Source organism: Anolis carolinensis, chromosome 1, assembly GCF_035594765.1.
Source record: "Anolis carolinensis isolate JA03-04 chromosome 1, rAnoCar3.1.pri, whole genome shotgun sequence".
Taxonomy (NCBI): domain Eukaryota; kingdom Metazoa; phylum Chordata; class Lepidosauria; order Squamata; family Dactyloidae; genus Anolis; species Anolis carolinensis.
Genome location: NC_085841.1, coordinates 76440197 through 76463511, shown reverse-complemented (window position 1 = coordinate 76463511; position 23315 = coordinate 76440197). Strand labels below are relative to the sequence as shown.

General features: G+C 42.8%; 1 protein-coding gene across 5 annotated transcripts in view; it reads left to right on the top strand.

Moving 5' to 3' along the window:
- mthfd1l (methylenetetrahydrofolate dehydrogenase (NADP+ dependent) 1 like) overlaps positions 1 to 23315 on the top strand; it is a 153800-nt gene that overhangs the window by 44412 nt on the left and 86073 nt on the right. For all 5 annotated transcript variants that reach the window (XM_062977297.1, XM_062977294.1, XM_062977285.1 and 2 more), the window contains exons 16-20: positions 5976 to 6078; positions 9821 to 9897; positions 17800 to 17940; positions 20557 to 20625; positions 22694 to 22805. In XM_062977297.1, coding sequence (XP_062833367.1) covers positions 5976 to 6078; positions 9821 to 9897; positions 17800 to 17940; positions 20557 to 20625; positions 22694 to 22805 — 502 coding nt within the window. The remainder of the gene's footprint in view (positions 1 to 5975; positions 6079 to 9820; positions 9898 to 17799; positions 17941 to 20556; positions 20626 to 22693; positions 22806 to 23315) is intronic.

The following is a 23315-nucleotide window of genomic DNA, read 5'->3' as shown; positions in this document are numbered from 1 at the left end:
CACCACAGCCGCTCCTGAATGAACACACGAGACTCTCTGTGGTATCACCAGGAACTTTTACTGTAGGAAACATGAACATCAGAAAAGCCAAGAATGGGAGGCTCCGGCCAACCCTCCTTTATATACCCTCCCCCTCATTTGAACAGTCTCTTCCCGCTCAGTAAAACCCCGCGCAAATTCCCCGCCAAGTCCATCAGCCGTTTCTCCTCCGAGTCCTGGGACGCAGGTGTCTTATCACTGTCAGTGACCCTGAAACTCAGAGCCACATCCAGGCTCTAGTAGCAGGGTTCTGACATGGCGTCCTCCTCCCCTTCGTCCTGGAAGGAAAAGATTAAACACAACTATTGTTCTCCGCTGTCCAGAGTTCCTTTATACTTTTTTAACAGGCTGCAATGGAATACCGGGTGTACCTTTCCTAGGTCCTTTGGTAGCCTCAGCTCATAGGTCACTTCGTTTATTCTTTTTGCTACCCTGAATGGCCCTATATAGCGTGGAGCCAATTTCTTGGATGGGAACCCCAATTTCAGGTTTTTTGTGCTCAGCCAAACCAGATCTCCTTCGCCCAATTTGTCCCCCTCTCGGCGCCTACGATCCGCAAAGAGCTTGTACTTCTTTTGTGTTTCCCGCAATGCCTCTACCACGGTTTGCCACCCTTGCTTGATTTTGGCCGGCCATTCCTCGTCGGTCTGGCCCTCCCCTTCCTTCCACTCGGGTAGCCTGGGGAAAGGTGCCACCTCCTGTCCGTATACTATTTCGAATGGGGCACGACCTGTGGCCGAATGTACGGCCCCGTTAAAAGCCATCTCAGCAAACGGAAGAAGGTCCGCCCAATCATCCTGTCTATAATTGGTGTACATCCTTAAGAATTGGCACAGTGTCTGTTGGGTACGTTCGACCCCCCCGTTGGTCGCGGGATGAAAGGCCGAGCTCAGGTTCCTTTCTGCTCCTAACAGCTGTAAGAATTTTCCCCAAAATTTTGCAGTAAATTGGACTCCCCGGTCACTAATTATCTTGTCGGGACACCCATGTAGGCGATATACATGCTTCACATACAAATCAGCAAGTTTTTCAGCTGAAGGGAGTTTTGGCAGAGCCACAAAGTGTGCCTGTTTTGAGAATAGGTCCAATATTGTCCAAATGTATCTGTGGCCTCTGCTGGGGGGTAGTTCGCCTACAAAATCCATGGCTACGCATTCCCATGGCCTCATGGGCTCCACCACCTTCTGCAATAGCCCCTGGGGCTTCCCCGGTGGTGTTTTTCCCTCTGCACATAATTCACACTGCGTGACGTATCCCCTGGCGTCTTTCCTCATTCCGGGCCACCAGCATTGTTTGGCCAACAGTTTAATAGTCCTGGTGGGGCCTAGATGACCCGCACCCTTGTTATCATGGTACTTCCTTAACATTTCTCGTCTTAAACATTCAGGAATATACAATTTCTTATTTACAAACACCAAATCCCCACACAATTCTCCCTTTTCTTTGTTTGTTTGTAACCATTTGTCCATTCCATACGCTCGCTTCAACTCTTCCTCCCATATTTCTCCTCCTCCCGTGGAAATGGCAGTACGTTTGTTTTCTTTGGCCGCTTGTGCTCGAGTTAGTACTGCCAGGCCCCATTGCTTATCAAGAAAAATACTCCCTTCAGATTCCTGAATTCCTCCCCCGTGCTGAGGCATCCGAGAGAGAGCGTCAGCGAGTATATTATGTTTCCCCTGGAAGAATCTGAGTCTGAAATCAAAACGGCTGAAATATTGGGCCCATCTAATTTGCTTCGCTGATAGTTTACGAGGGGATCTTAGATACTGTAAATTTCTATGGTCAGTCCACACCTCAAACGGTGTTCCACTTCCTTCCAGAAAGTGTCTCCAGCACTCTAGTGCTTTTAGAATCGCTAAGGCTTCTCTCTCCCAAATCGGCCAGTTTTTTTCTGTATCGCTAAACTTTTTTGACAGATAGCCACATGGCTTCAGGTTCCCCCCCTCGTCTTTCTGTAGCAGAACTGCCCCATATGCCCGGTCTGACGCATCGCAATGTAATACAAAGGCTTTAGACATATCAGGGTGCTGTAGGACAGGCTCCTCAGTAAAACGCTTTTTTAGGGCTTCGAAAGCTTCCTGGCATTCTATTGTCCAGGTCAGTTTGGCCCCTGGGGCCTTCACTTTGGCTGTTTCTCCCCTACCTTTAGTCTTTAACAAATCCGTTAATGGCAAAGTGAGGCGCGCAAAGTCCTTGATAAATGTTCTATAGAAGTTTGCGAACCCTAGGAAGGATTGCAGCTGCTTCCGTGTTTTGGGGGCTTCCCACCCCCTCACGTCTTCTACCTTCGCAGGGTCCATCGCCACTCCCTGGGAGGAAATCCTATACCCCAGAAAGTCTATCTGGTCTTTATTGAACTCGCACTTGGCAAGCTTCGCATACAGTTTTGCTTCTCTCAACTTTTGCAGGACTTCCCTGACTAGTTCTATGTGTTGCTCCTTAGTCCGAGATACTAACAATATGTCATCTAAAAAAACAAAGACTCCCTTGTACAACAATGGATGCAACACTTCGTTGATTAATTGCATGAACGCGGCGCCTCCGCCGCACAAACCGAAAGGGAGCACACGATAATTGAATAATCCGAATGCACAGGAGAAGGCCGTCTTCCACCTGTCCTCTGGTTTAATCTGCAATTTATGGTACGCTTCAATTAAGTCCAATTTAGTGAATATCTGTCCCTCCGATAACTGGGCGATCAAGTCCTTCACTAAAGGTAGGGGGTATTTATTTCCAGAACTGATTGCATTCAGGCCCCTGTAGTCAATGCAGAGCCTCAGCGTTTGGTCCTTTTTGCGCCTGAACAACACAGGCGCCCCTAGAGGGGAATTTGAAGGCTCTATGAAACCCCTCGCTAGGTTTTTATCAATGTATTTTCTCAGTTCCTCCTTTTCCCTAGCCGACATTGGGTATATTTTTGCCTTAGGAAGCTCTGCTCCTGGGACTAGCTCTATCTTCACTTCAACTCTCCGCTTCGGTGGGAAACTGTCTGCTTCCTTCTCATCGAATACGTCCACAAAATCCCGATACTCTGGGGGTAATTTATCTGCCAGTTCTGCTATCCTGATAGAGTCTTCCTCCCCCCTTTTCCCCGGCTCCCTTTCCACTTCCTGGCTCCCTCCTTCCAACTTCATCCTGAAGATCATGCTCTTATCCTCCCAGTTGATTTGCGGGTTGGCCTGCCCCAGCCATGGCATGCCTAGTATAACATTATAGCTGGCTATTTGTGATATCACAAATGACACCTTTCCTTCCCAACTCCCTATCTTACACTTTACATCTTCGGCACTGTACTTAGCTAATGATCCCGATGCTGTGGATCCGTCCAACTGCGAAAAAGCTATTGGGGATTCTAGGTTCGTTCTTTCGCATCCCAATCCCTCGGCTAATTCAGGGGAGATGATGTTCCTGGAACATCCACAATCCACAAATGCTTTGCAGGTTGCTTGTTTGCTGCCACTTTCCAGCTGAATGGGGACCACTATCATGGCTTTGTCCTGACTTACCAACCCCCCCGAGTGGTGCCTCATCGGTGGTTCTTCCTCGGCGCGTTTCCCTGCCACGGCTCTTGGTTTGGGCGGGCCTCCGCCTTCCCCTTTTCTCTGCCAGCACTCGGCAGCCCTGTGGCCCAAACGGCCGCACACGAAGCAGCCCCTCCTGCTGGTGCTCACGTTCCCTGTCGGCTCCGTTCTCCTCCCGGCTGGGGTTGATCCCTCCTTCCGGCTCCCCTCTTTCATCTGCGGCCGCTGCTGTAGCCCTCCTCGGTGCCTCCTCGCCTGGGCCAGCGATGTCTCGATGCGCCCCGCCAGCTGAATCCATCCGCGCAGTGTGTCAGGCTCATCACGATGCACCGCCCAGGAGAGGATCTCCCGCCTGAGCCCCTCTTTGAAGAGTTCTATCTTTGTCACTGCAGACCATTCCGGCACCTTTTCAGCGAGGCATTGGAACTCCTCCGCATACTCAGATACCGACCTCTGCCCCTGGGAGACGGTCTTCAACTCCTCCCTCGCCCGGATCTGCTCCAGTGGATCTCGGAAACGGGTCTCCAGGGCCCCCATAAAGCGTCGGAGTGACCCCAGACATGGGTCGCGCCGCGCGTGTAGTTGAACGTACCAGCTGGCCGCTCCCCTCTTCAACACTGCACCAATGGCCCGTACCCGGCTGGATTCCGTTCTAAAAGTGTGGGCATTGTCCTCCATATAGCCCCTCACCGTGGTCAGGAAAAAATCCAGTTCAGAGGACTCTCCCCCAAACTCGATCCTTAGTTCCTCTCGTCTCGGTAGGGGTCCCTGTGGTGGCAATCCCCAATTCTCCGCCCGTCGCAAGCCCCCTTGCGGGCCAGTGGGCCCCGCTGCTGCTTCCCTTTGTCCTGTGCCACGCCCGGCATTCGCCAGGGGCACCAGGGTCTCAGTTGGGAGCGTAGCCGGGATTCTCGGAGGCTTTTCCCCTTCGTCGTCACTCTCCTCCACCCGCGTCAGGCTCGTTTGGATCTTGGGCCGGGCACCGGGCTCCTTTCGCATTTCCCTTCCCTTCGGTGCTGGGAGGTCTGCAAAGCCCTGGCTGCTTCCCATGCTCACGTCCCACATTGAGCTAGCCCGGAGTTCCCTTCCTCGCTCCGGCTCCGCCAAAACCGCCAGGCGCTCCATCGCCCTCGACATCACTGCCAGGGTGGTCTCCATCGCCGACATCCTCTCCTCCAGAAACACCATCTTTTGCGGGCCTGGGGAAGGTGAACCTTCCTCTCCTCCGGTGCTATCTCCCCGCACCACTCCGCGCCTCTGGGTTACCCCATTTGGCTGGGCATAAGCGGTGGATGACGCCAGGGCCGCCAGCTGGTGGAACTCAGCGTCCGTCTCGGGAGTGGCCCTTTCCGACCTTCCTCCTCCGGCGCCCAAGAGCTCTTCATCCTCCACTTGCATGTTACACCTCACCGCTACAGCGGGATGGTGTCCGTATTCTTGGCTTAGTGTCAGCTCACCACAGCCGCTCCTGAATGAACACACGAGACTCTCTGTGGTATCACCAGGAACTTTTACTGTAGGAAACATGAACATCAGAAAAGCCAAGAATGGGAGGCTCCGGCCAACCCTCCTTTATATACCCTCCCCCTCATTTGAACAGTCTCTTCCCGCTCAGTAAAACCCCGCGCAAATTCCCCGCCAAGTCCATCAGCCGTTTCTCCTCCGAGTCCTGGGACGCAGGTGTCTTATCACTGTCAGTGACCCTGAAACTCAGAGCCACATCCAGGCTCTAGTAGCAGGGTTCTGACAGCAGGTTATTGCCTATAAAGCTGTAAACAGTTCGGGACCTGCCTATCTTCGTGACCGCGTTGTCCCCTATGAACCTACGCGATCTCTGAGATCTTCCGAGGAGGCCCTCCTCTCGCTTCCACCTTCTTCACAGATACGTCTGGTGGGGACGCGAGAGAGGGCCTTCTCGGCTGTGGCCCCCCGGCTCTGGAACTCCCTCCCTAGGGAGATTAGGTTGGCACCCTCTCTAGCCTCCTTTAAGAAACAACTGAAAACTTGGATGTTTAGGCTGGCCTTTGTGGAGACAATCACTGGATGACCAGCCTCATTATAATTCTATTCTGAATTTTACTAGGTCCTCCTTATTATTGCAGCTGCAGTTCCCCCACCTATGAAGTGGACTGAATTGTATTGGTGGTTGTTTGATATTATTACTGATGTATTAACTCTTGTTTTATTATCTTATTATGTTTTAACCTGTGTATATTGTGCTAATGTATTCATGTTGTTACTTTTGTGAACTATGTTGACCGGGCCTTGCCCCATGTGAGCCGCCCCGAGTCCCCGCGGGGAGATGGTGGCAGGTATAAATAAAGTTTTTTTATTATTATTATTGGATTCACTTAACCAACTTCCAAATCAACAATAATCAGTTGTGCCTTGCTTCTCTTTGCATTGTCTTTACAGAGGCTGGGAATAACCAAAATGGATCCTACCACATTAACAGAAGATGAAATTAGCAGATTTGTCCGCCTTGACATAGACACCTCAACAATAACATGGCGAAGAGGTAGGCATTTGGACATAAAAGGAACCTCTTAGATAAAACCGTATGTCTATCTAGTCCAGCATAGTGTGTCATGCAACAACTAGCCAGATGATATTAATAGCTGTTTATGTAGTATTCTAACATCAATCCACTTATGGATACATTGAATCAATCAAACCTAAATAAGTGTTAATTTAGCCATTTCCCATTGCTTTAAGACAATTACCCTAGTGGGACTAACGATTGGATTTAAAACACATTTAAATCATAGTACAGTACGTAAAAAAGCCCATAACATTGAAAAACATTCATCTGCCATATTATATACGAACAAAATGCCTGTCTAACTAAAAAGGTCTTTGCCTCGTGGTGGAAAGAGAACAGAGAGGGGGACAATTGACTTCCAACTCTGAACGGTTTGACCTAGAATTGTAAGTGATTAAATGATACACTGACCAACACACATTTTGTAGCCTCAAATGTCAGCCCTGATTTTGGGTATATTTGACCTGCTGATTCCAAAAATGACTCCAGTTTTCTCATATCAGCTGTAGTTTTTGAGATACAGAGCATATGGTGTTTACTAGTCACCATCTGCTCACACATAGAAAACCATGATAGCCATATCTAAGAAACTAGAGCTGCTGTAGTCTATTCAATGCAGTTTTCTGAATGAGCACCCTGAATAACTCCAGGGACAGGCCTAAAAACAAAGCTACCAAGATTTTTTTGGTTGTGCTTTGTTATGTAAATTCGAGGAGAAAATAACTAGAGGGCCAGTGTTTTCACATTGTAAATGGATTTTGATCCAAAAACTATTTCTAGGTCCTACTCATCAGATTCCTGGTTCTGAACTATCATGCCCTGTGAAAACTATTCCCATAATCTATATAGAGTTGAGGACTATGCATGCTTCCAAAGAGTACCAGAGCTTCCTGCTTTATATCTGCAAATGGTTTTGCTAGTTCTGTTACTTTCATACCAAATCAGGATATGAGAAGTGACAGTGGTCTTATGAAAGTCATCTTAACCTTTCACTGCTAGTAACATACAGAGATTTGTGTAGTTTTAAGTAGATTGCATCTGAAAAAAAATCAGCTGAAGTTGTACAGGATGACTTTTGTATTCAGTTTCTTGCAGAGATTTTTTTTTAAAAAAAACTACCTGATTATTGTCAGTTAGCGAAGAGAGAAAAATCTTACTGAAATACCTTCTGTTACTTAATGTTCTTGGGGCAAACCCTGGAGGGAAACAAGATCTGGCAATGTCCTTATTGGCCAAGTGAAACGTGCAGAGAGCTGCCAAGAATGCAAGGTGTTTTTTAAAAACAGATTTTTCTACATGCTCTTTTTTGTCATGGGTGGTAGCACAATTGATGTAAAAATGCCATTTGACCACCTTGGGTTTTCTTTTCTTTATGATTTAAGAGATGTTGGTATCACATGTGTTTTATACATCTCATACATTGGGTGCTCCTTCCACTTCTTCCATGTTCCCTTCAGTTAACAGAGAACTTGTGGAATACAATAGAGAGACAGAAAACTTGCCACCTTTGTTTTCCTAAGTCATTTCCCTTGCGACCAGATACGAGGAAGAATGGAAACCATGGAGACCACAGCAATGAGTTTCTAATAATCTAACCTAAAATTTGCAGACACTAAAACCTCCTTTTGGCCTGCCCAACATGTAGCAAATGTGTGAAAGGGCCATGGAATCACAAGTTTTTTTCTGTCTGAAGGAGGAATTCCTTTTAGTAGCCACTGGCAACCATACATTTGGTTGGAGAGGTGAATAAGAGACTTATGTTAAGTGCTGATCGAAATACATAGGTTACTACTATGCAAGCAGGCAAATACTGCTGATTTTTCATGGTTTGTGTAGGAAAGATCTCTACTGTATTATTTTAAAACTCTTCACTGTCATCTCTGCTGTGAGATATCTATTTCAACATGGTACAAAATGAACAGTCCTCATTAGTTGAAGTATGTGTGGGGTAAAAATCTGGTTTCAAGTAGCCCATTTGAACTTTACAATTAGGAATATGTTTTCTTTGACCCATGGCATTGGTCACAGATGTTGTATAATAGATTGTCAAAGAAAGTTTCTTCTCTTCAGTTACTAGGCATTAAATATCAGTGGAACTCTTCTTGCATCTTTTCAACTGGATAAACCGTGCATTTCTTTCAACATTCTTTAAGCCCTTTACATTTTTCCTTTCCTGCTTTTGTTTGTAAACTGGTAGATTTACAGTTGTTTAAGTATTTGAGATTATATAAATTCCCATCATTTCTTTCATCTGGCAACAAAGCATAATCAGGATTATTCTATTGGTATTTGACTAATACAGGATTTAGAAGAGAAGTGATAAAAAGCCAGTGTTTAAATCTTCTAGGTTTTATTTTAACTCACATGTCATGTTCTCGGTTGAATGTTAAGTGGGGGAGAGTACAGGATTTAGAGAAGATATTAAATAAAGCTTTGTTTCATGTATCAGTTATCAAATTTTACAAGAAATTACCTTTCTTCTGGATTTATATTTTTAGACTATTGTCAGCTTGTTTTCAGCCAAGCTCTTTGGCATAATGGGTTGTGATATTGTGACATCTTTGTTGTCTTAGCTCTACCTTTAAATTTTAACGAAGTTTGGATGATGTGTTGTTGAAGGCTTTCATGGCCGGAATCATTGGGTTGCTGTGAGTTTTCCAGGCGGCATGGCCATGTTCCAGAAGCATTCTCTCCTAATGTTTCACCCTACATAGGGACCACCAAATGCAACATTGCTCAAACACGAATCAAGGAACATGGAAGGCATTGCAGATTAACTCAACCAGAGAAGTAAGCCAAAGCAGAGCACTTGATATACTGGACACAGTTTATTATTTGAGAACACAGAAATGCTGGACGACTCTAAGAACTATCATGTCAGACTACACAGAGAAGCCATTGAAATCCACAAGCATGTGGACAATTTCAACAGAAAAGAAGAAACAATGAAAATGAACAAAACCTGGCTACCAGTATTAAAAAAAAGGACAGTAAATAAAGAACAACACTCAGAAGACAGGGGAATTCCAAACAAGAAAAAATCAGGGCCAGTTAACCCCTCCCAACAAAAGGATTCCCCCAAAGAAACAGCCAGGCTTTGAAACTGCAAGGCTATTCAGTGCTAATCAAGTTGGCCAATTGCAACATCACACTTGCCTCAGGCAGAGAAGAGTTCTTTCTTCCTCCCTGAACATCCACAGATATATAAACCTCACTTGCCTAGTTTCCAACAGACCTCACAACCTCTGAGGATGCTTGCTATAGATGTGGGTGAAACGTCAGGAGAAAAAGCTTCTGGGACATAGCCATGCAGCCCAGAAAACTCACAGCAACCCAAAGTTTGGATTGTTGTCCATCAGGAATGCTCTGCCTATAGGAAATTGGACTAAATGATGTTAGGGTCTTCTTCCCATCTTTACAGTCCTTTGAATTTGCTGCTCTGTCTTGCTATACACTGAGAAGTACAATTATGAGATATCAATATATATATATATATATATATATATATATATATATATATATCTAAAGAATGATTTATATATTGAAGGAAGGGGTGAAGATATGGTTTATATTGAATATGCATTGATTTTGCTTTTCCTGCCTGGCAGGGGACTGAACTGTATGGCCTATGTGGCATCTTCCAACTCTATGATTCTAAGAAACTGAAATTTTTTATCTCCTTTTTAATGCAAATATTTACCCTTTTCTCCTCTTTCAGTGGTGGACACGAATGATAGATTCCTTAGGAAGATAACAGTTGGGCAAGCAAGTACTGAGAAGGGATTTTCTCGTCAGGTAAATTTCTAACAGTCTTTTCTGTTTGGAAACAGAATATCTTTAATGGTTAAAAGTTAACATTTTCTTCTAGCTGATATTTCAGTAAAATTGTGAATCTTTTTTTCCTATGGTTTTAAGAGATGAACAGATTTGTATCTTGCTTGATGCTGTTTACTGATTTATGGCAGTAGTTTCTATAATGTTTTCAGTTTAAAATAGCAATATGTGAAGTCCCATTGTAGCTAACCAGGTTTTGTTATTGTCGATTCTTACCAAGCTCTCCTTATCTATTGAGGCAAGAAACCTACAATATGGTTAAAAAAATCAACACAAATTAAATATATATATTTAGCTAAAAAAAACATACAGAGACATCCAGACTTGACATCAAGACAGTTCATGCACTACAGTCTTTAGGTCCACCAACTCTAAAAAGGGGTGCCACTGACATATCTGTCAAATCTGATAAAATCACTCCTGGCTGCTGAGCCCCCGGTGGCACAATGGGTTAAACCCTTGTACCAGCAGGGTTCGAATCCGGGGAGCAGGGTGAGCTCCCGTTTGTAGCTCTAGCTTCCCATGCGGGGACATGAGAGAAGCCTCCCACATCAAACATCTGGGCGTCCCCTGGGCAATGTCCCTGCAGACGGCCAATTCTCTCACACCAGAAGCGACTTGCAGTTTCTCAAATCGCTCCTGACACGAAAAAAATCCCCCTCCTGGCTACTGTATATATCTGGGCTGCAATTTGGATCAATCCATAAGCACAACAATCTTTTAAGAGGAATGTAATCCCATCCGGGACTGTTTGACACACCTGCAACCCTGGGTTAAGACCCTTAAAAGTAGGCACCTCCATCGTGCCTGGATTCAGTTTCAGTTTGTTTTTCTCATCCAGGCATTCATTCAGAGGTAACACCGAATCCTTAACTGATGCTATTTTTAAAGTCACTGAGAAGTGTATTTGAGCTTCATCTACATACTCTAGCACCGTTATTATCATCATCATCATTTTATTTCTTACTCGTCTCATGGCTCAAGGTCGGTTACAACATAGCCAAAACCACATAATCATTATATAAAAACACATAAATAGGGGTATAGCATCTAGATCCAGGGAAGTCATGCTCCCCCTCTATTCCGCCTTGGTCAGACCACACCTGGAATACTGTGTCCAATTCTGGGCACCGCAATTGAAGGGAGATGTTGACAAGCTGAAAAGCATCCAGAGGAGGGCGACTAAAATGATCAAGGGTCTGACGAACAAGCCCTATGAGGAGCGGCTTAAAGAACTAGGCATGTTTAGCCTGCAGAAAGCTGAGAGGAGACATGATAGCCATGTACAAATACGTGAAGGGAAGTCATAGGGAGGAGGGAGAAGCTTGTTTTCTGCTGCCCCGCAGACTAGGACACGAAACAATGGCTTCAAACTACAGGAAAGGAGATTCCACCTGAACATCAGGAAGAACTTCCTCACTGTAAGAGCTGTTTGGCAGTGGAACTCTCTGCTGCGGACAGTGGTGGAGGCTCCTTCTTTGGAGGCTTTTAAGCAGAGGCTGGATGGCCATCTGTCGGGGGTGCTTTGAATGCGATTTCCTGCTTCTTGGCAGGGGGTTGGACTGGATGGCCCATGAGGTCTCTTCCAACTCTACTATTCTATGATTCTATGACATACTAAAACATATTTCTACAAAATACATATATTAAAGTACACAGAACAAAGATTAAAATATAGTGAACACAAGACAAGGCATGAGTAAAATTCATTATTAAAACTGGCTGGGTAGGCCTGCCGGAAAAGAAAGGTCTTCAGATGTGTTTTAAATTCCAACAGCTTATTTAGCTGTCGGAGCTCTTCCAGCAGGTAGTTTCTGTTGAGGTTTGTAAAGACACCATTATGGATGGGTTAACTGGAAAAGTATGTGTAAGAAGCTGATTGGCTGAACCTGCAAATAGCTAGGAATCTGATTGATCAATTTCTCTGCTATGTTACTGGGGAACCGGTTTGAACAGGTTTTCCTCATAGAGTGAGTGTGTGTAAACTGACTGGAAACAGCCAGGAGACAAGGTGGCTGCTGGCTCTCAGTGGCTCTTATTTCTAAGGCACTGAGGCAATTTTGTGGACGCTAAAAGGACTATTTCTTCCTACTGTTCTCTGTAAGCAATCAAAGAGAGACTATTGTAAATATTATTGCTCTGTTTGATCATTTTGAAGTCAGTAAAGTTCCTGTTAATTGTTCTACAAAGCTGAGTGGCAGATCATTACCCTTCAGGGTGACTTTGGTTCACAGGTGGGCATAAGAGCTTCTATTTAACATCATCTACAATTTTTAAGTTTCAACATCTTGGGACGGCCGATGAAAAGGTTCTCTGGGTGACGGTTGCCAGTTGGGTTCTGGCAGGCTGGAGTAGCCGCCCCCAGAGGACTTAAGTGTGCGTGACAGATTGTATGGGAGAAGGCGATCCTATGGGTAACCTGGACACAAACCCGGAAACCAGTTGACAGCTAGTGGAATGACTTTAGTATCGTTGTGACATGCTCACTCCTGGATGTTCCTATAACAAATTTGGCTGCTGTATTTTGAATCAGCTGGAGTGTCCAAACTTGGTACAAGAATAGCCCAATCTAAAGTGCCTTGATTCCTATTATTAGGCAAAAGGTAGAATATCCATGAATAAAATAACAAAAATAACTGGAGCTGTTTCTCTGGGATTATTTATTTATCGTGTCAGAAGCGAACCGAAGGTACATGTTACAATGTATTTGAAAACACAAAGTTAAAAAAATGCAACAACAACAACAACTTGGCATTATACTAAAAGTCCTTTGACCAGTAGCTGGCCACTTGAAGTGCCTCTAGTGTTGCTCCATTGTGCATGTGGCAGGGCTTAGACTGCATTGTACCGTGTTTCCCCGAAAATAAGACAGTGTCTTATATTATTTTTTACTCCCAAAGATGCGCTAGGTCTTATTTTCAGGGGATGTCTTATTTTTCCATGAAGAAGAATTCATATTTATTGTTGAACAAAAAAAAATGAACATTTATTCTATACTGTACAGTAGTTGTCATCCCAAACCAACATAACTAAACCAGACAAACTGTGACTCCTGTCAAGAATTTCTTGTTACTATCATTATTTCCATATACAACTGGTACTGTGTTTCCCCGAAAATAAGACAGTGTCTTATATTATTTTTTACTCCCAAAGATGTGCTAGGTCTTATTTTCAGGGGATGTCTTATTTTTCCATGAAGAAGAATTCACATTTATTGTTGAACAAAAAAATGAACATTTATTGTATACTGTACAGTAGTTGTCATCACAAACCAACATAATCAAACCAGACAAACTGTGACTTCTGTCAAGAATTTCTTGTTACTACCATTATTTCCATACACAACTGGTATGTACATTTACATTCGAGCTCTGGGAACAAAGCTAAAACTGTATAATGTACATGTGATCTTTTCATCCCTCCTCCCCGTTGTAGGACACGGCTCTACAAGGGCCGGAAAAATAGTACAGGTCAATAACTGGCTCAGAAAATGGTGTCAAGAGGAGCATTTTGGCTTCCTTGACCATGGTCTACTCTTCCAAGAGGATGGACTACTGGCAAGCGATGGGGTGCATCTCACACAAGTAGGAAAACATCTTTTTGCACACAGACTCACAAACTTCATCAGGCGCACTTTAAACTAGATCCACTGGGGGAGGGGAACAACAGCCTGGCGAACACTATATTACCCACGACCACAGGGAACCGCCGAAAGGCTAAACGGAGGGCTGCACAAACACAGCAAGGACCAAGTACAGAGAGCACAATAATCCCAAATAAACAGTTCGAGGGGAGGTCACAGGGGCTTACATGTCTTTACACTAATGCTCAGAGCATGGGAAATAAGCAAGACGAACTCCAACTTCTAGCACAGCACCACACATACGATGTCATAGGCATCACTGAAACCTGGTGGGATGACTCCCATCACTGGAATTTAACCATTGATGGCTATAACCTCTTTCACAGAAATAGAACAAAGGGGAGAGGAGGGGGAGTAGCTTTATATGTCAAAAACAGTTACGTTGCAGAAGAAATGCAAGACTGTAATCCGGGAAACCAGCTTGAAAGCATCTGGATAAGAATCAAGGGAACCGGGACTCAAAAAGATCTTGTTGTGGGTGTCTACTACAGACCTCCGAGTCAGGATGAAGGACTTGATGAAGCCTTCTGTCAACAGCTGACCAAACAGGCACAAAGAAGAGATATAGTAGTCATGGGCGATTTCAATTATCCCGATATCTGCTGGAAAACAAACTCAGCCAAGAGTACAAAGTCCAACAAATTCCTCACTCGCCTTGCAGATAATTTTATGGTCCAGAAGGTAGAAGAGGCAACAAGGGGATCAGCAACTCTTGATCTAATCTTAACAAATGGGGAAGACCTGATCAATACAGTTGAAGTGGTTGGATCCTTAGGGGCAAGTGACCATGTGCTCCTGCAGTTTGCAATACAAAGGAATGCTGAAACTAAGACAAGTCAAACACACATTCTGGACTTTAAGAGAGCTGACTTCCAAAAAATGAAGGAATTACTGAGCGGCATTCCATGGACGCCGATATTAAAAAACAAGGGAGTTAAGGATGGATGGGAGTTTTTCAAAAGTGAAATACTCAAGGCGCAAATGCAAACAGTGCCAACAAAGAAGAAAAATAAGACAAGTGCAAAGAAGCCAGAATGGATGTCCAAAGAACTTCTAACCGAGCTAAAGCTCAAAAGTGACATGCACAAGAAGTGGAAAAGGGGAGAAATCACCAAAGAAGAATTCAAACGTATAGCCAACACCTGTAGGGAAAAGGTTCGCAAGGCTAAAGTGCAAAATGAGCTCAGGCTTGCCAGGGACATAAAAAACAACAAAAAAGGTTTTTTTGCTTACGTTGGTAGAAAAAGAAAAAAGAGGCGATAGGGCCATTGCAAGGAGAAGATGGGGTGATGGCGACAGGGGACAGGGAAAAGGCAGAACTACTTAATGCCTTCTTTGCCTCAGTCTTCTCACAAAAAGAAAGCCATCTTCAACCTCAGAAACATGGAATGGACGAAGGATTGGGGGAAATCCAACCCCAAATAGGGAAACAAGTTGTCCAGGAACACCTGGCCACTCTAAACGAATTCAAGTCCCCAGGGCCAGATCAGCTACATCCAAGAGTATTGAAGGAACTAGCGGAAGTTATTTCAGAACCACTGGCAATTATCTTCGAGGGTTCTTGGAGAACGGGAGAAGTCCCAGCAGATTGGAGGAGGGCGAATGTGGTCCCTATCTTCAAGAAGGGAAAAAAGAACGACCCAAACAATTACCGTCCGGTCAGCCTCACATCAATACCAGGCAAAATTCTGGAAAAGATCATTAAGGAAGTGGTCTGCGAACACTTAGAAACAAATGCGGTCATTGCTAATAGTCAACACGGATTTACCAAAAACAAGTCATGCCAGACTAATCTGATCTCTTTTTTCGATAGAGTTACGAGTTGGGTCGATACAGGGAATGCTGTGGATGTAGCATACCTGGATTTCAGTAAGGCCTTCGACAAAGTCCCCCACGACCTTCTGGCAAACAAACTAGTAAAATGTGGGCTAGACAAAACTACGGTTAGGTGGATCTGTAATTGGCTAAGCGAACGAACCCAAAGGGTGCTCACCAATGCGTAGTCTTCATCATGGAAAGAAGTGACAAGTGGAGTGCCGCAGGGCTCCGTCCTGGGCCCGGTTCTGTTCAACATCTTTATTAACGACTTAGACGAAGGGTTAGAAGGCACAATCATCAAGTTTGCAGACGACACAAAACTGGGAGGGATAGCTAACACTCCAGAAGACAGGAGCAGAATTCAAAACGATCTTGACAGACTAGAGAGATGGGCCAAAACTAACAAAATGAAGTTCAACAAGGACAAATGCAAGATACTTCACTTCAGCAGAAAAAATGGAAATCAAAGATACAGAATGGGGGACGCCTGGCTTGACAGCAGTGTGTGCGAAAAAGACCTTGGAGTCCTCGTGGACAACAAGTTAAACATGAGCCAACAATGTGATGCGGCTGCTAAAAAAGCCAATGGGATTCTGGCCTGCATCAATAGGGGAATAGCGTCTAGATCCAGGGAAGTAATGGTACCCCTCTATTCTGCCTTGGTCAGACCACACCTGGAATACTGTGTCCAATTTTGGGCACCACAATTGAAGGGAGATGTTGACAAGCTGGAAAACGTCCAGAGGAGGGCGACTAAAATGATTAAGGGTCTGGAGAACAAGCCCTATGAGGAGCGGCTTAAGGAGGTGGGCATGTTTAGCCTGCAGAAGAGAAGGCTGAGAGGAGACATGATAGCCATGTACAAATACGTGAAGGGAAGTCATAGGGAGGAGGGAGCAAGATTGTTTTCTGCTGCCCTGGAGACTAGGATACGGAACAATGGCTTCAAACTACAGGAAAGGAGATTCCACCTGAACATTAGGAAGAACTTCCTCACTGTGAGAGCTGTTCGACAGTGGAACTCTCTCCCCGGGGCCGTGGTGGAGGCTCCTTCTTTGGAGGCTTTTAAGCAGAGGCTGGATGGCCATCTGTCGGGGGTGCTTTGAATGCGATTTCCTGCTTCTTAGCAGGGGGTTGGACTGGATGGCCCATGTGGTCTCTTCCAACTCTACTATTCTATGATTCTATGATTTACCAATCCTGCATGCTATGGTGTTTTGTTTGGTGGGCGCCAGGCATGCTTCCAAACAAAAACTTTGCTAGGTCTTATTTTCGGGGGAGGCCTTATATTTAGCAATTCAGCAAAACCTCTACTAGGTCTTATTTTTTGGGGATGTCTTATTTTAGGGGAAACAGGGTAATAGGTAGTCTGTGGTTTGTTCTTCCCCACAGTCACATGTTGTGGACTCCACTTTGTAGCCCCATTTCTTAAGGTTGGCTCTGCATCTCGTGGTGCCAGAGCGCAGTCTGTTCAGAGCCTTCCAAATCCCCCAGTCTTCTGTGAGCCCAGGGGAGAGTTTCTCATCCGGCATCAGTCACTGATTGAGGTACCTTCCACTTTTGGACTCTTGCTTGCTGAGGTGCTCCTGCGGATATCTCTGTAGATCTTAGAAAACTATTTATTGATTTAAGACATTGACATGTTAGCTAATACCCAAACAGGGGATGAGCCGGAGATATCAATGCCTTGATCCTTTCATTGCTGGCTGTGACTTCCCGGTGGATATCAGGTGGTGCAATGCCAACTAAACAGTACAATTTCTCCAGTGGTGTGGGGCATAGACATCCTGTGATAATGGGTTATGTCTCATTAAGAGCCACATCCACTGTTTTAACATGGTGAGATGTATTCCACATGGGCATGTATATTCAGCAGCAGAGTAGCTCAGAGTTTCTCTGGGGTCTTTTTGAGCCTTTGAATGTTTGGTGTACAAGTCTGTAGTCAACCACAGCTGATGCAATGAATAGCAAGGGATTGTGGGAATTTTCTCATCCCTTCTGTAGATAACAATATTTTTACAAAATTTGTAGCATTGTATCATTTATTAATGGGAAGCACTGAGAGAAGGTCATCTAAGTAGCAGTTTCCTCTGTTTTTTTTAATTCAACACACCACTGTTAGATCTCCAGGTGTGTAAGGGCAATATACTTGGTTTTGTTTTGTTTATTCTACTTTTCACCCTAACATAGTTTCTAGATAGGCAATGTATCCTTTTTGGCACAAAAAGGGAGATCTGAAGAAGATAATAGCCACAAAATTGTTGGCGATTGGGGGATGCCTGTGGCTCCAAAACAGCACTTCCTCTGTTAGTGTATATGACTGTATAATGCAAGATACACCAGTGTGTGCTTCAAGTGCCTCTACCTGATGTGCCTGATGTCCTCTATGTTTTTCTTTGCAGACTCAGTTTGATATAGCTGTTGCAAGTGAAATCATGGCCATCTTAGCACTGACCAGCGGCCTATCAGATATGAGAGAGAGACTGGGGAAAATTGTAGTTGCTAACAACAAACAAGGGCAGCTGGTGACAGCAGAGGATTTGGTACGGAATTATATAACAGCATTTCTTGAAAGTACTTTCCCTTTTAAGGCACAATGAGCTTTTTTTTTAACCTAAAATATGTTCACCTAATTTAACTGTTGCCATGTTTCTCTTTTTTCCTATTTCTTTTCCAATTATTGAAAAATCCATTGGGAAGACTTGATATGTTTGACACTGCTATTTATGAACATTTCCGTTTATAAAATCCCTAGCTTTGTGGTATCCAAAATTGGAACTTGGAAGGTTACTATTCAAAAGTAATTTTATATAGCTTGCTCCAAGGCACCTCTCTCAGTATCCACTTTTTCTTTTGTGTTCTTTTTTTGTGTTTGCAAAATAATTTCATCTAAGAGTAAGCAGTCTAAAATTTGCTGAAAAACTCTTTACTAATTGCTCCTTCAAAGAAGCAAAACAAACAAGATTTGTTTGTTGGTGAATGTTAGTCTACTGGCATGCATTCAAGTTCTATCTGGTAAAGACCTTTGCATTTCAAAAGATCTAACTGGTGTATGAGATTTATGTCTTTTGTTTTCATTATATTATTTGTATTTCTATCATATCTGAACACCAGAATTCTTTTTAATTCATAGAATAAAACTAAAATAAAATAATTTTATTTTGCAGAGTAGAACATGGAAGTATAGCTCACAAATAACTTCTATGGACAGTATTATACATCTCTCAACATTTAGGATCTGTTTGAAAATGGCCACATTTTTATAGTTGCCTAAATTTTATTAGACTGATATTTTGACAAGTAGTTTTCAATCCATTGCTTAATGTTCACCCAAAACCACTAATTCCTTCTCTCTTTCACTTGTTTCGGATGTGAATAATATTTAATATGCTCTGTAAATATGCAATTGCTCTTAATTTCAGGGTACTATCCCACATTTTCACCGTAGCATAATGAAATCTAAAGTACACACTGGCTGATGAGAAACAGATGCCTGAAGGGTTGAGGGTGGGAGGAGGTGGAGAAAAAAGATAAATGGAATATTTCATAAACTCACAGACTCCTTTCACAAGTGTAATGAGTTTGAAAAACCATCCTCTGTGATAGAATGACTGGATTTCTTGCCAAAATATGGTATTCATTGAATAGACATCTGAAGACTGGATTGCAATTTGGCTGCTACATTATAGCCAAACATTTGACGGACAGATGCCATATCTCCATGGTAAATTAAAGTGGCATGCTCAAGATTAGTATTTCAGCAGCCATGAGGAATTTCAAATAAATAGGTAATTATTTGTATAGCAAGAAAGCACTTAAGTTACTGTTCAAAGACTTTTAAAAAGTGTTGAAGCCCAGCTACTTCTTCACTCATTTTGCAAATACAGTACACAACAGAATATGCTGTTTTGGAATCCAAGACTTTGCCTGTTGTGTGCTAATTTATGTTAGAAACTAAAGCATTATCAAAGACCACATCAGATTTCATAGTAATCCGTGTCCTAGGACACTTGATTTCAAACTTGATCAAGCAAAGTATCCAAACACATTCAATCTATTTTGATGCCAAATGCTTCAATGAAAAACTGCATTCAGCAAGGGGCAGAGGCTTATGTGCCTGTATATTCATTTGCCATGTCATTAATGATGATCATAAAGCATCCTGCAAAACTCTGTACCCAGAATGACAAATCATAACCACCAGAAGCTTATGTGTATATGATTTGCCACTTGAATGACATTTCCATCCATCAGCCTTGTCCTAGTTTTTTTTAATCACACATACAAACCAAAAAGTGTTTTAGCTACTGGAAATAATGCTGTTTTAAAAATTAAAACAAAGCAAAAAACACCAAATGTGTTGCATGAAATTACAGGCCTGCCAAGGGCCAGGAGGGAACAAAAAAAGTTGCTTCTCATCCTTTGGAGGTTGCCCACCATTCTTCTAGTTATTATAAAATCCCTTCATTTTCAGTGGGGAATAAGATTCACAGATCTCAGAGCCTGGCTCTATGTCTCCAGCTTCCAGAGTAAGTGAACATGAGCACAGCCTTGAAATATATTTTATATGTGTGTGTGCATATATATTTTCCTCATTGCTTAGATTTGATGGAGGTATCTGTGCAACTGTAGCTGATGCTTAATGTAGTATATATAATGACACCATGAGGCCCAAGGAAATCTAGGATTTTGGCTTGCAATCTTTGCGCTTGAGATAATTCTGAACCACCTGGATTACTGAAACAATTAAAGGGACTTACACACATTCCAAGTCCTCTAGCACTTGTTTTAATTTTTTCAAAGTGGGGCAGGTCTTGGCACCTGTACCAAATTCCTTGAAACATGCACACATACTGGGGATGAGAAGGTATTGGTGGTAGGCTCCAAAAAATGTGTTGACTTACCTGCCTGAAAATCCTTTCTGTTTTCCAGAAATGCGGCATTGCACTGAATGTTCAGAGACTTCTTTATTTACAGTTTATGGGAATGGAGGCCACTTTTCTCATCTTTTGCCATCACTCTTGAAAGGGAAAAAGTTTTTAATGCTTGCACATTGATTTATAGATAAACCATCTAATTACATAAAGCAGTTGGCATGAGCTTCTCAACAAAGATTAATTTGAAAACTAAAGTTCAGCTAAAGCCTCTCTTGTTTTTAGGGAATAACTGGTGCTCTGTCAGTCCTGATGAAGGATGCAATAAAACCAACACTGATGCAGACCTTAGAGGTGAGTTCAGTCATATCAGTTTTATTAAGGCTATTTTTAGTATGCGAAAAAGTACTTTATTAAAAATGCATCAGTTATATCCAGTGGTGTCCATCGACTAGTGCAAGGGAGGACAAAATTCAGTCTATGGGTCACAACCAGTTTTATTTTTATATTTATTAGTTTTTAAAAAGACCATTAACCCCACCATGAGTTGTGTAGAGCAATTTACTCAGAATCACAGCTAGTTTTTTTTTAAAACCCTCTCTTGGGCTTAAATAGGGTTATTGGGCAATGTGTTGCCCTGAGATGGCAGATGAACCCCTCTGACCATTTTGAAAATCCCAGGGTACCCTAGAAGACAGGGGGTCATTCAGATCTTTCTAAAATTTCCACTCAAATTAAAAATTGGGGAAAATCAATCAGGTACCAAGACACATTGCCTCCTATTTTTCCTGTAGTTTGAATCTGTTCCTCCATTTCTTAATGTATCTACACTGTATAATTAATGCAATTTGAACCACTTTAACTATCATGGCTCAATGCAATGGAATCAAAGGTTTTATATTTGGATGAGGTGGGGGGGGGGGGGGCGGGAAGCAGCTATCTAGGATTTTGGGCATTATCACGAATAGTGCCATACTTTTTTCGCTCTTTCCTCCATTTTTTAAAGCATGCATTGTAGAATGGATGCCAAATCTTTGATATAAAGGTTAAATAATACATTGTTATCACATTGTAAATATATGACAATGTAATTTCTTTAGGTGAGCCTTGGTCCTAAGCTCACCTATTGCTCAGTGATTGATAAAGTCCTTCCACCAAAGCAAAAGTGAGAAAGAGGGCTGTATGAATATTTGAAGGATGATTATCTGTGCTAGAGACTATATTTGGTTCTAATCCTGAAAATGTACCAATGCTTATACAATGATTATTTCAGTAGTGTTATATGTTCGTAAGATTTCGGTCAAAATTTATTCTTTTGGATAAGTCTTCCTACTGTACATTACATTCCTTTATTCACTCTCATGACCCCTGCTATTGAAAGAGAACAGGTTTCAAAGATGGAATTGACATACATTTTCCCTTTTGTATGCCTCCTTGAAGAATTATGAACCTATGGAATTGGCCAGACTTTTCTTAGCATCCGGTGGATCAAAGTCAATTAAACCCAGTTTATACTGTTTCTCTCTCTAAATGTTTTTAGCGAAACAATCCTATATGTGTCTAGTCAGTAGTAGGTCAGTGAGGATTACTAACATATTAGTGGGTGTAGCATTGTTACTTCAGTAAAATCGGATGAGTTAAAGCAGTTGTCATGTGCTGGACTTTGGAAGCAACTGCTACTGAAGTCATGATCATATTTTTCTGGAGAAAGGCAGTCATTGTTGGCTTGTTTGTTTGTTTGTTTGTTTGTTTGTTTGTTTTAGTTCTCCATGAATGTGTTTTTGTAAATGCCAGTCCTAAGGGCCTGCTTCAACTACTGGAAGAGCATGTGGAAAGGATTTTGTTAGAGCAGGTAAAGCAAGCCTGCACAAGAATGCCAACTATATCAGTAAAGCCCCCCATGATCTGATTTTGTAACACTGAGCACCTAGCTATAGAAAAACTAGCATGATGAGTGCTGCAGGAGGTTATTGGGTGGGGCATTTTGAAACATAGCCATGTTAATCTCAAATATCAGTATGCACTTCATGCATCTGTGGAAGTAGATCATGGACTCATCTACACTGGCCACTTTATCTACAGATAGCTCAGACCAGCATACCAGACTGGCCTAGAAGGGGTCACATGCACCTTCCCAAACCCACAGCAGTAGGGAAGATGAAACAAGAGTGCATTGGCCTCACTGGGCCATCACCATACCTACCATTCTGATAGCCATTATAAGTGCCCCATGCTGACATATAGCAGACTGTATGTTGTGACCACAAAATAGCAGACACTAGTTATGCTATCTGGGAAAGTCTACATGTGTTACTCTAAAAAGGGACTTTGCAAAGATCTAAAATATAAAGTATAAGCAAGATGCCTAACAATTTTTAGTTCTTTCTCTAATGGTGTTTTGCATTTTATTTGCAACTTCTAGGGTACTCCAGTTTTTGTACATGCTGGACCTTTTGCAAATATTGCTCATGGCAATTCTTCAGTTTTGGCAGACAAAATTGCCCTGAAACTGGTTGGCAAAGAAGGATATGTAGGTGAGTATAAGCTAATTTATATCGCTATATAATTCTTGTCTAATTCTGTCTGACTATATTGGCTTAATTTCTCTAGGTTATGTTCAATTCACTGATATTAGGTTTAATTTGATGTTAGGATTTTAATGCTGCTTTCATATGTGTGGTCTTGTTGGGATATTATGCCAATATCTATCTGTTTTATTAAGGCATTGAATGTATGCCGTTGTTTGTTAGAATCTGCCCTGAGTCCCTTCGGGGAAATAGGGCGGAATAGAAATAAAGTTTTTATTATTGTTTTGATGCATACATTCAGAACTAGAATATTTTCATTTAAAGATGCTAAGTGCTGCATTATTTATAGCACCATTTAAGCATATGATAGCACTGGCCAGCACATGTTTTGGTGCCTCAAATGTTGGATCTGTTTTTGAGTGTATTTAAAAAAGGTAAAGGTTTCCCCTGACGTTAAGTCCAGTCATGTCTGACTCTGGGGGTTGGTGCTCATCTCCATTTCTTAGCAAAAGAGCC